The following is a 12,442-nucleotide window of genomic DNA, read 5'->3' on the forward strand; positions in this document are numbered from 1 at the left end:
AATAATAAACAAATTGGCCTTGTAGAGTGTATATTCTGTTCTTAAATGAAATTCAAATGATCTTTCTTTTCAAAAACTCAAGACACTTAATACTTGTCACAGGTGAAACCATAAATATCTTCAATCTCAGGAAGCATATACTTATTGAGAAGTAAAGTAACTCTGCAGAAGGTTCAATGAAATATATATACTTTTACTCTAAGGTCAACCACAGCAAGGTCCAAAATACTATCACTGGTGGGAACAGGATATATTTCACAAACCTTATCAGTGATATCAGGGGGATGCTACTTATTGCAATCTTGCTGAAAATTCTTGTTTGGTAAAATTTTTTTAAAAAGGAAAAATTGTGAAAAGCTGACTACACACAAAAACTAAGGTCATTAACATTCCACAGCCTAATACTGGGCTGATATAGTAACATTCTAATTGCTGAAATCCTAGTAGGTAAAACTTACAAATGAATTTAATGGAACTGATTTTCTGCAGTAAGGAATTACACAGAGAACAATAATTTTCCTTCCTAATATTAATGCTCAGCCACTGCTCACAAATACCCTATTTTTCAAATTTAGCCCTTTTCCATCCTGTGCTATGGACTTTTCTGACTTAAGCTGAGGTCCCTTGCTTTCTTGCACCATTAAGCAATCATCCAGGTTGTTTCTGAAAGACACACTCGCTTCACGGAGGACACTTTTTTCAGGGCAGGTGCCTCTAACTAAAATCACAGTAGGTCACGTAACCACACTCCTACCTTCACACTGGTCTTTTGCTGCTGACAGCTGGTAGCCCTGCCCACAGGTACACTGGAAGGAGCCCTCAGTGTTCTTGCACTGCCCATTTATGCACAGATTCCCCTGCTGACACTCGTCAGTATCTGTAAATATAAACAAGGACAATTTTTTTATATTAGGTCTCTATCTTAGCTAAACTCTGAGACTACAAATCAAGCTATAAGACCACATCCTAAAGATCAATGTCTAACTACTGTTTTCTTCTAAAAATATATTATTATTTTTTTAATTTTTTAAACGTTTACTTATTTATTTTTGAGAGAGAGCGAGCGAGTGCGCGCCAGAGTGCACACAAGTGGGAGAGGGGCAGAGAGGGAGGGAGACACAGAATCCAAAGCAGTCTCCAGGCTCTGAGCGGTCAGCACAGAGCCCAACACAGGGCTGGAACCCATGAACTGTGAGATCATGACTTGAGCCAAAGTCGGATGCTTAACCGATTGAGCCACCCAAGCGCCCCTAAAAATACCTTATTATTTAAAATGCATCTGAAAGTTTTTGCCAGGAGAATTCCATTTGTTGCAATCCCTCCCCTCAAGTACTACTAACAATTATCTGTTTCCTGATCAAAGTTGTATTTCTTATCCTGTCATGCAGCATTAATCTTTTGAATTATATCCTGATAGAAGTAAGGTGTCAGATTATCCCATGTTTCCTGAAATAGCTCCCAACACTATTACTGTAATAGGACCTCATGAAATCGTTTTTAATTTTTTAAGAGAAATTAACTTCACTAGCAATTTTTGTTTCACTTATTTATAAATAAAAGGCATCACAACACAGTAAGTCCTGACTGCCAACAGAGAAACAAAATAAGTGAGCTGAATTTCATTTGAAGAATTATTTTTTACCTTTCCAAATGCTCTAAGTCTATTAGCTTTAGGAGGGGTCGACAGCAAAGAACAGCCTACACCATATTTTCTTTCAGCACATTCAATTAAATACTTGAGATGTCAGCTTAAGATCTTAAGACCAACAACAGCTCGTGTAGCCTGTTGGATCTCATGTAACGTCTGACAACATTTTTAGTGCCTTGGACTCTTTCTGACTTTCTCAAAGAAGATGACAAATTAAGCATTCCCATGTGAAGATGTCTGCAGCGAAAATATACCGTCCATTCTAAGCACTGTCCAAGCAGACATCTTACATAAGTTACTCATTTATGTTGGGAATACTGTCAGAAGTAATTCATTTTAAGTAATGACACACACATTTGGAACAACTTGAGGTAATCCAGTTATCTTGAATAAGGTGATCTTTGGGTCTTTAAGATGACCAAAGGGGAACCCCTTTTTCTTTTCTGATGAGGCACAAAATTCCTATGACAAAAGAACGCTTTCTAATAAAATAGGCATGCAGGACAAAAGTCTTCTCTCTCTTGTGCCAAAAGATAAATAGAAAGTATCATTTTCACCAAGCATGATTTCTTTAAGGGGCTTTTTAAACATATTATTATGACAAATCCAGCCCAGAGTTAAAACAGAGACTATCCCTAGGTATTTATAAATTTAGGACATACAGTGCTAAAATGTATAAAGAGATAACAAAGACACAGATATACAAAAGATATAAAGAAACAAATACTGATTTAATATACTAGATGATATGCTTACAACCTGAAAAAAAGTTTTCAGGACCTTTAGCGACATGAAAACAAAGTTAATATTTAGCACTAAGGTGAAATTGGCAGTTGTTGCAATATTGGAAAAGGGGCAGATTTTTAATTTTTTTAATATTTATCTATTTTGAGAGACAGAGTGAAAGAGAAAGAGAGAGAGCAAGAGAGCACAGGCAGGGGAGGGGCAGAGAGAGGCGGTGACACAGAATCCGAAGCAGGCTCCAGGCTCCAAGCTGTCAGCACAGAGCCCAATGTGGGGCTCGAACCCACAAACCATGAGATCATGACCTGAGCCGAAGTCAGACACCTAACCAACTGAGCCACCCAGGCACCCCGGAAAAAGGATAGATTTAAGATCTGGGAAGAATTTACATCTTTGAGCTGATGTAGTTTGGGAAAGACTATGAAATTATTAGAGGAAAAAGGATGTTATACGATTTATTATTATAAAAAGGGTAGGCTTTTACTGGGAGTAAGGAAAATAATTAGTCCGTATGCAGGTTTCCAGAGCAGAAGATGGGGATCTTGCCTGATCCTATCCCAGACCATAATGCAAAGGAAAACTGGAATAGGGGCCAAGGTTAAATGCCACGTGGAGAGAATAGCCCTTTCACACCTCCAACCTTTGATTATGTGTTGCTTTCTCTTCCTCCTAAGTTCTTCTCCCCTCCATATTCAAAATTTTCAGACCAAGGTTAAACAGCAGCACCTCCGTGAAGCCTTCCCAGAAGTGTGCACACAGGATTAGCCACAGACTTCTTGGCTTTAACAGAGCCTTGTACACACCTTTAATGTGGTGCATAACAACGTCACTCTCTGTCCCGACATAATCTCCTTCTCCCCATATGAGCTCTGTTTCTGTATTACCACACGCAATCCTCACATCACCTGAGTAGGTACCATTATTGTTGCCTTTTTGCAGATGAGTAAGGAAGCCTTAGCAAATTAAGAAAACTTATCCAAGCCCACACAGCTTCTGAGTGACTGAATGAGGGTTTGATATACTACACTCCTCCTTTTTAAACTAAGCTCCAGACTTCATTTGGATTTCACAGGGTTTTTTTTGTAATACATCACCGATAACGTTAACTTCATCATGTGGTCCTCTATCTATAATTATAGTAGTAGGTTTGCGTCTTTTCCAGCCAATAAAAGTGCTTTGAGAGATTAAAACCTCTCAGCATCTGCATTTGAACACAGTGCCTGGAACATGCAGGTTCCTTGATATACCCGGAAGGAAAGAAGGGAAGGATGAAGAGAAGCTTTTGCAGCAGCCCAGGAGAGCGCCACACAGAGCGGAAAATGAGTGTTTCTATGGCTGCCACCAGCCGATGGTGGGAATTCTGGGGCGCTGGGAAGCCTTACTAGAGTGGGGCAGGATCATCTGGGATGACAGCAGCCAAGCGTAAGAAAGTGGTAATGAGTCATTCACCCAACATGTGTCTCCTTGGAGCGTTATTCCTCTAAAAAACCCAATCCCCGAATTTTAGAGATGATATGAGACCTGGAAATCCAAGTTTAATGTATCCAAGGCTGCAGAGCAAATCACCAGAAGAACTTGGTAGGAAGACTGTGGACATGGGCCAGCAGGAAAAGGACCTGGAGGGAAGGGAGATGAGGCCCCCCTACATGCTCCACTGGGGGTGACTGGTGTTCCCCTGCATGTAAGGGGTCAGCCACCCAATCCAGAGGTCTGGGAATCTGCTCCTGCCAGCGGGAGAGGCTACAATTCTTACAAGAGAGTAAGATACCTGTTTACTACTAGCTACCATAGTGAGAAATTAATTCCCACCCCACATCCTTCACTCTCAGTGAGACACTTCAGAAAGAAGTAAAACTTCACGTATTTCTTCCTTTCCTCCCCTTGAAAGAGCATGCTTGTAGGTATAAAGCAGAAGCAGAAGGAAACCATCCACAGATTTGACCACAGAAAAAAATTAAACTTAAAAAAAGAATTATGCAGAGGAAATTAGAGAAACTTTGGACAAATTACAACAATATGCCATAAAAAAGTGTATTTGTAATACAAAGACACAGGTACGTAGGTTTACACACGTGCTTTATATAAAGTGTTCATATATGGTGATTTAAAAACCTGATAAGTAGGAACAGATAGTAACATAAATTTACACAAGAAAAAATGTGCAAAATACATGTTGCAATATGAAATAAATGTTGTAATAATTAGAAGTCTCCAGGAAATTAATAGAAATAAGCATATATAATAAATATTCAATCTTTTAGAATTAAAAAATATATTTTTAAAATTAGAAATTAGCATTCTATCAAAATAATAAAAAAACATTAAAGATGTTTTATCCAATTATTCCACATTTATAAATAAAGAAATGATCCTTTTTTTTTTTTACACAATGAGAAGATGGAAAAAAATTATGGTTGTTCAACACATAAGCAGCAAGAAAATGCTGAAATAGTAATACACTGCACTATTAAGCAGCTTTTAAAAATAATGTCTGTAAAGTTATTAATGATATATAAAATGCTCATGATGTATATACTATTAAGTGACAAAACTTACAAAATTGCACATTAAAAATAAAGTGATAGAAAATATCTGTGAGATAGGACTAAGCATGAATGAGACTGAGAAAATTTTTTTTTACTTTTCTCTTTGCTAGATTTTCTACAATGAAGGTTTTCAATGGCAATTTTATTGAGATATAATTCACCACCACATAATTCATCTAAAGTGTACAATTCAATGGTTTTTAGTATATTCACAGAAATGTGCAACTGTAGTTTTTATAACCACAAGAAATGAAAAATTGACCTGTGGTTTATAGATGCTCTCTAAAACTATGCTGTTTTCCTTTATCTAAGTACGTATGGTCTGTATGTAACCACAGCGAAGAGTCACTTTCAAAGATACCAACAAAAATGTGCTCCAAGTAGCTCACTTAAAATACATGACAGGCAGCATAATTCATTTTTTTTTTGGTTCCCTTTTCTCAGCTAGTTACTCGAACAGATTCTTAAATGCAGTTCAAATAAAAGTAAGAAATTCGATCAGAGTATTTACCTTTACAGTGCTTGTGGTCTGGGGTTGGGCTGTAGCCCTTGTGGCATGAACACATATAGGAGCCTTCGAGGTTCGAGCAAGTACCATTTGTGCAGATCTGTGGGTCCAGACACTCATCCACATCTGAAGAATGTTGCATAAGGGGGGAGGAAAAACCACAAAGAGAGAAAAAAAGAAATAAAACATAAATAAAGTTGAATTTGGCTAAAAATAGAAATAGTCCATCTTCAAAGAAAGGACAGATTCTTTAAGACAAGCTTTCAAATTAGCCCAAAGGAGGAAAGGCAGCTCCGGTGTGAACAACATGTGGGATAGGTCCATGCCTTAATTTACTTTCTGCAAAGTAACTCAAAAAAGGAACTGAAGATGTCTATGAATGAATTCAGTGAAAGCTTGCTGTACAGGGGAGGAAAGAAGAGAGGGAGGTTCTAGAGCAGCATCCTCTACAAAATGAAATATTCCAAAGAATCAAAGATGTATCAAGGTCTAGTAAGGGAACTGATGAGTTCTGCAGGAAGGGAGGGTTCATTGAAGAAAGGATAGGACTCATGACCTAGAGAAACCACAGGAGCTGTTAACAGAAAGGAGGAAAAAAACCTCTGATACAATTTTCAAAGATGGCATTGAATCAGTATTATAAAAATCAATCTAGAGGACCAACAAGCCTACTGGGCAATTTGAAGGTAGGGTACAGACTGCAGAGGCAGATAAAATAATGGCTAATCTTTACCAAACACTTACTGCACAAAAGCACTAAAGGCTTTATGCTTATTTAATCCTCACAAAAGCCATCCAAGCTAACCATTTCACTGACAAAAGAACCAAGTCTCAGAGAAATTCAAACAGACTGTCCAAGGCCACATGGTTAGAAACTGGGGGCTCATATTTGAATCCAGTTAGCCTGACTCCAAAGATCATCCTTTTAACCTGTTTCTAAAGTTTATTTTTTTATTTTGAGAGAGCGAGCGAGCAAGCGAGCGTGTGCACGTGAGCCACCAAGTGGGGGGTGGGGCAGAGGAAAAAGGAAGAGAGAGAAAATCCCAAGCAGGCTCTGCACCATCAGTGCAGGGCCCAATGTGGGGCTCAAACTCACAGACCGTAAGATCACCACCCAAGCCAAAGTTGGACGCTTATCCGACTGAGCCACTCAGGTATCCCTTAACCTGTTTCTATTAACACAAGTTAAGTGTAGTGCTAGAAACCGCTGAAGAATTAGGAGTATGTTTGTTTTTATTGTTTGCTAACATAGCATTTATATAGAAAAGAATCATCTACGTGTTCATTGATTTCATTCAGCATTCATTAATCTCCTACTAGAATATTGTTATTTCATAAAGAAAAACTTGAGCTCTATGCCGCATTTGAGCACCTCTGGTAAGTCCACCGTAAGTCCCAGTAAGAAGACACACAGTGTAGCATGGACAACAAAAACCTTAAGAAGAACAATTTAAACCACTTAAGTGCTAAAATTACACACCACATCATGATTTAGGCTTAATTTTACAGCGGTCAATAACGCACAGCATCTTAATCTAAGGCAGACAAACAATAAGAAGGAAAATGCTCTTGATTCCATCCATTGCATTTTGCAATGCTCACCCTGAGAGCAGTAAAGCTTTCCACCCTCTTAAAAGGCAAAGAGTCACAAACACATTAACAAAGATCTCGTTCTAATTCAGCATTTCACAGTTCAGACTGCATTTGTTCGCATGACATTCCATTAAAACTGGGTTACGGCTTTCTGACAATGATATCGAGAAACAGAGTACAGTGAAACCTTGGATTGCAAGTAACTCGTTCTGCGAGCGTTCTGCAAGACAAGCAAACATTTCTAGCACAATTTAACTCGATAAAACGAACGAGGTCTTGCAATATGAGTAGGACGTGATGCTGAATGTTACATGATCACGACTGAGCTACCGTTTCTTGAAATTTGCTTTGATATACTTTGGTATGCTTTGGATTACAAGCATGTTTCTGGAATGAATCGTGCGCGCAAATCAAGGTTTTACTGTATTATCAAAATAAGGCAAAAGTGTGTGAGCAACCAAGCACACAGGCATACGTCTCACATGCAAACAGAGAACAGCCGGCGAATTAGCACTGCGTGAGTACTCTACCTGGCCTTCACAAAATCACTTACTACTACTGAACTGACCCTACTCTCTATGACAACAAAAATAGCACTTCCAAACTGTCTCATTGTCCATCTTTTTCTTGGTTGTCGGAGTCCACTTTTATGAACACTGAATACAAACAACTTGAAAGAAGCCAAACACTGGAGCCAAAGTAAATAATGGGACAGAAGGAGCCTAGACAGTAGGCATGTAAATTCCAGACAGTAACGTTAAAATGTCCCATCGAGGATCTGGATTGGCTTCAAAAATGTTAACAAGTTGAAAAATGTATGGACTGTTCTCTTTAGTTATTCATGCATCAGGAAATGTGACTTACAGGACTGCAGAATATAACAACAAAATCAGTTTCTAAGACCATTATTTTCTCTAGTCAAAGCAAATTAAGAGTGCAGATTATTGTTGATGAAATACTTATAAAATACTTGCAACTTTTAAGATACTTGAGTCAGTAGTACTGCATTGCATAGTTAAGAGTTAAGACAGTTGATCTTAAAAGTCCTCATCACAAGAAAAACAATGTTTTAATGCCATAACTATAAATGGTGATGGACTTTCACTAGAATTATGATCATTTTGTTATATACACAAATACTAAATCCTTATGTTGTATACCTGAAATGAATCTAATGTTACAGATTATACCTCAATTTAAAAAAAAGAATCTCCATAGAGTAGGAAGGTGTGGCCTCACTTGATGGACATAAAAGGAGTGAAATAAAGTCACCATTTTATCTTTTGCCCACACCTCTCTTAAACTGCAGACCCCCACAACCTCGTTGGTCAGTCTCCTGACACCTCCACTTGATATATCACAGGCACTTCTGAGTGTTCAGACCCAAACCTGATCTTCCCCATGTTTTCTTTATGCTGCTTTCCACATCAATACATTATGCCACTATCCAAATGCCCAAGTCAAAAATTGAAGTCATCCTATCCAGATTCCTTATTCTCCCTCTTTCCCCACATTCAATTTATTACCAGTCTTATCAATTCTACCTTCCAAATATCTCTCAAATACCCCTGCTTTATTTCTTTCTTACTACCATCATTTTCTCTCACATGGGTTACCATCACAGTCTGTTTCTCCACTTGGAGTCTTGCCCTCTCTAATCCACTATCCAGCAGGTAGCCAGAGTGACCTAAAATACAAATATGATCAATGGTGTTGCTCCTGGGATGCCTGGGTGGCTCATTCGGTTAAGCATCTGACTCTTGATTTTGGCTCAGGTCATGATCTCATAGTTACTGTCAGCGCAGAGCCTCCTTGGGATTCTCTCTCTCCCTCTCACTGCCCCTCTCCTGCTCACGCTATATCTCTGCCTCTCTCAAAATAAACCTTTTTAAAAAATGGTGTTGCTCCTTTAAAAACTGTCAATGGTTTCCAGTGTTCTTCCATTCAGTCAAGGACACAAACTTGTGGGGCCCTGAGTGTTATTGACAGAAAGCCTGCCACCTGCCCCCCCCCCCCCAGTTCTTACCCTGAACCTTCTAGAAGATCAATGCTATGGGAAACAAGGTAGTCCCTATTCAGTCCACCATCCAAGACCCACACCCCCTAATCCCTGCTACAGAGAGAGATGGTTAGGCCTTTGGTTTCTAAATTAGAGTTCAAGGGGCACTTGGGGGGCTCAGTCGGTTCAGTGTACGACTTTGGCTCAGGTCATCATCTCACAGCTTCTGAGTTCAAGCGCCACATCGGGCTCTGTGCTAACAGCTCAGAGCCTGGAGCCTGCTTCAGATTCTGTGTCTCCCTCTCTCTCTGCCCCTCCCCTGCTCACACTCTATGTCTCTCAATAATAAATAAACATTAAAAAAATTTTTTTTTAATTAGAGTTCGAAACTCATCTTACTCTGAGATTAGGATCATGGTTTTGTAGAAGTCACATTACCAAATTCTTATGAGGCATATACATAATGAGCTTAAAAGGGAAACATCATGAAAAGTATGGTGTCTGTAGAAAAATGTCTTCTGATCTCCCCAAGTACAATTTACCAATGGGCTTTTGGGACATAATTTGACATTTTCTATTCAATGAATTAATTAAAACTCCCATAGTAAGGGAATTACTAGGGGTTTATGCGGTCAGCACTTCATGGATATGATCATTCAAAAGTTTATGAATCCATCCCAGTATACTATCACCCAATCCAAATTCATCATTCTCATCTACAATACCCTGAGAGACTGTAACAGAGGCCTGTTGAAAACTAAATATGCCGTGCCTATAGGATTTCATGACCTGCTCCTCTGAGAAGCCCATCAGAAGAGGCGGTCAGAATAGCCACACATGATTTGTCCTTAGTGAGCCCTGGCTGATTCTTACGATCATCTTTTTCTTTTAAAATGTTTTACCTTATCATTTGCATCCTGCAGCCTACAGTTCTTTGTCAAGGTTAAGATGAAGTTCAGTGGTCATTAGTTCCTGAACTGCACCTTCTTTCTTCTTTGAGGGGGAAGTGAGGACATTAATCTCTTTCCAGATCTCTGGCAACTTTCCATTCTCCACAATTTGACAAAGACAACTTTCCACTGGCCAGCAAACCCACCTGCAAAGCCTCTCATTGCCTTTGGATGTAATTCCTCTGGGTCAGGAACCCTTTTGAAATTTCCCTTCCTCATGTCCTGGGAACACACCAGACAGCCTGAAGCCCCTCTCTGGGAAGCCTAACCTCTGGAGGTATAGAGGGTATTCAGTGGCTGACCTCACACAAGTCAGTCCAAGGCTGTGGTGCCACTTTCTACTTCACCTATCAGCTCCTTGAGGCTGGTCAGAGTTGATTCCAGAGCAAGAGTGCACCTGCATTACTTCCTGTACTTTCCAGGAAATGAATCTCTCAACACTGCAAGCCAGTCATTTTTCAGAGGCCATTCAGTCTCGTTTAATTCCTTAGTGGTCAACACAAACTTCAATGAATGAGCATCGTTTGATAAGGGAAGTAAACATATTCCATCACTATGGCTACCTGAAAGTATGAGATTATTCCCTACCCCAACCATGATATTAATTTGGTTATCCCTCAACTATTCGTTATACACAGTCTTTTAGAGTAAAGACGATGGCAGAGCATATTTGACAGAAAAGCAAGCATGGCAAAGTAAGGTACAGAAGCCAGTTAGGCAAGTGTTTTGAACAACCTGCACTCGAGGTACAGTAAATCCTCAGGATCTCAGACGCCCTCTGTCAAGTCTGACCAAGATATGCAGTAGCACTGCAGCCTACAAAAATATGTTACACATCCCCCAAAGACTCATCACTGCTGTTTAGGACTGGAAAAGAGCCAATGCTATATACATCCCAGATAAAGAGACAAAGATGATCTCAGAAAACCAATCCATTAATCGTACCGAATCACTGCTTTCCTACTTCACCTTTCCAAAAGAATATTTTGTCTTTCAGCAAAACTCAATTGGGGCTATCCGTGGTGCAGCCTGCCATCTCAGAGTCAAGAATCCCTGAGCCGTTATTATTGCTGCTCGCAAGGGAGGATTCGCACCCACATGGATCTCTCCTTTCTATGAACGTTTTTGTCTTCCTCGTTACCTTCATATTGTTTTGTTCTCTAATTTTCCTGGGTAAACAGGAGAGAGATATGAGGTAGTGTATAGAACAGAACACTAGTTTGGGAAATAAAAGACCTGGGATCATGTCCTAGATCTGCCATTTATTACCTATAACCTTAGGCAAGCCCATTACCCTCTCTGGGAATCAATTTCTGTATGTGTACTACAGGGAAGACTACCCTGAGGACCAAAAAAAACCCCCAAAAAACAAAAAAAAAAAACCAACAAAAAAAACCCACAACGAAGTCAAAGCCCTTTGTAACAATGTAAGAGAGGTTTGTTGTTATTAAAATAATTAGTCTCCCCACACAGCATGTTTCCTGCCTTCAAAAGTAGTTTCTTGTTTGCTTTCTTTTTTCTTTTTAAATGAGAAAGAGAGAGTGTGAGCAGGGGAGGAGCAGAGAGAGGGAGACCAAGAATCTGAAGCAGGCTCCAGGCTCTGAGCTGTCAGCACAGAGCCCAATGTGGGGCTCAAACTCTCAAGCTGTGAGATCATGACCTGAGCTGAAGTTGGACGCTTAACCCACTGAGCCACCCAGGCGCCTCTCTTGTTTGCATTTTTAATTTAGGTATAATTGACATAACATTGTGTCAGTTTAAGTGATGATTTGATATACTTATATATTGCAAGATGACTAACAATGTAAGCTAAGACCTCTATTATGTCCCATAATTATTTCCTTTTTTTGTGAACATAATCATGATCTAACCTCTTAGCAGCTTTGAAGTTTATAACACAGCATTGTTGACTATAATCACTGTAACACAGCACTGTTGTAATCATCAGTAACCTATGCAATAGATCCCCAGGGCTTACCTACCTGCCAGTTCCAAGCTTCCATCCTTAAACAACATCTTCCCAATTCTACCAGCTCCCATCCCCTGAGAAGCACCGTTTTATTCTGTTTTTTTTTTTTTTGTTTTTTTTTTTTTTGCTCGTTTACAACTCCAAATCTTCTCTGGAATCAAGCACATAATTAGGTGTTCGATAATAACGTAGTGACTAATTAGAAGACTTCTTTAGCATACAGTGGGATTAGGGATTAGGCTGGTGTTTGCACATTTAATAATATCTGCAAAAGGTGGATGTTCAGTTCTGTTGCCATCTTATACAAAATAAATAAATGTAGGATGAAAGTCTCCAATTTCATACAAGTCTATGAATATTCATGTATTCCATAAAGGTTAACAATGATTCCTCAAAATCTGAAAATAAATCCTAGTGTGAAAAGAACTCCTAGAACAAGGAGCTTTCCATGTTTACCGTGTAAGTTCTCTGCACCTGGTTTTCGT

The 12,442-nt window shown here is 39.3% G+C and overlaps 1 protein-coding gene across 8 annotated transcripts in view; it reads right to left on the reverse strand.

Annotated features, from left to right (window-relative positions):
- Positions 1-12,442, reverse strand: part of LTBP1 (latent transforming growth factor beta binding protein 1) — a 398,930-nt gene that overhangs the window by 89,765 nt on the left and 296,723 nt on the right. For all 8 annotated transcript variants that reach the window (XM_019447806.2, XM_019447788.2, XM_019447769.2 and 5 more), the window contains 2 exons: positions 5,450-5,572; positions 755-877 (listed from right to left, as the gene is read on the reverse strand). In XM_019447806.2, the coding sequence (XP_019303351.1) occupies positions 755-877; positions 5,450-5,572 (246 nt within the window). The remainder of the gene's footprint in view (positions 1-754; positions 878-5,449; positions 5,573-12,442) is intronic.

Source organism: Panthera pardus, unplaced genomic scaffold (assembly GCF_024362965.1).
Source record: "Panthera pardus isolate Hobbes unplaced genomic scaffold, ASM2436296v1 HiC_scaffold_26, whole genome shotgun sequence".
NCBI lineage: Eukaryota > Metazoa > Chordata > Mammalia > Carnivora > Felidae > Panthera > Panthera pardus.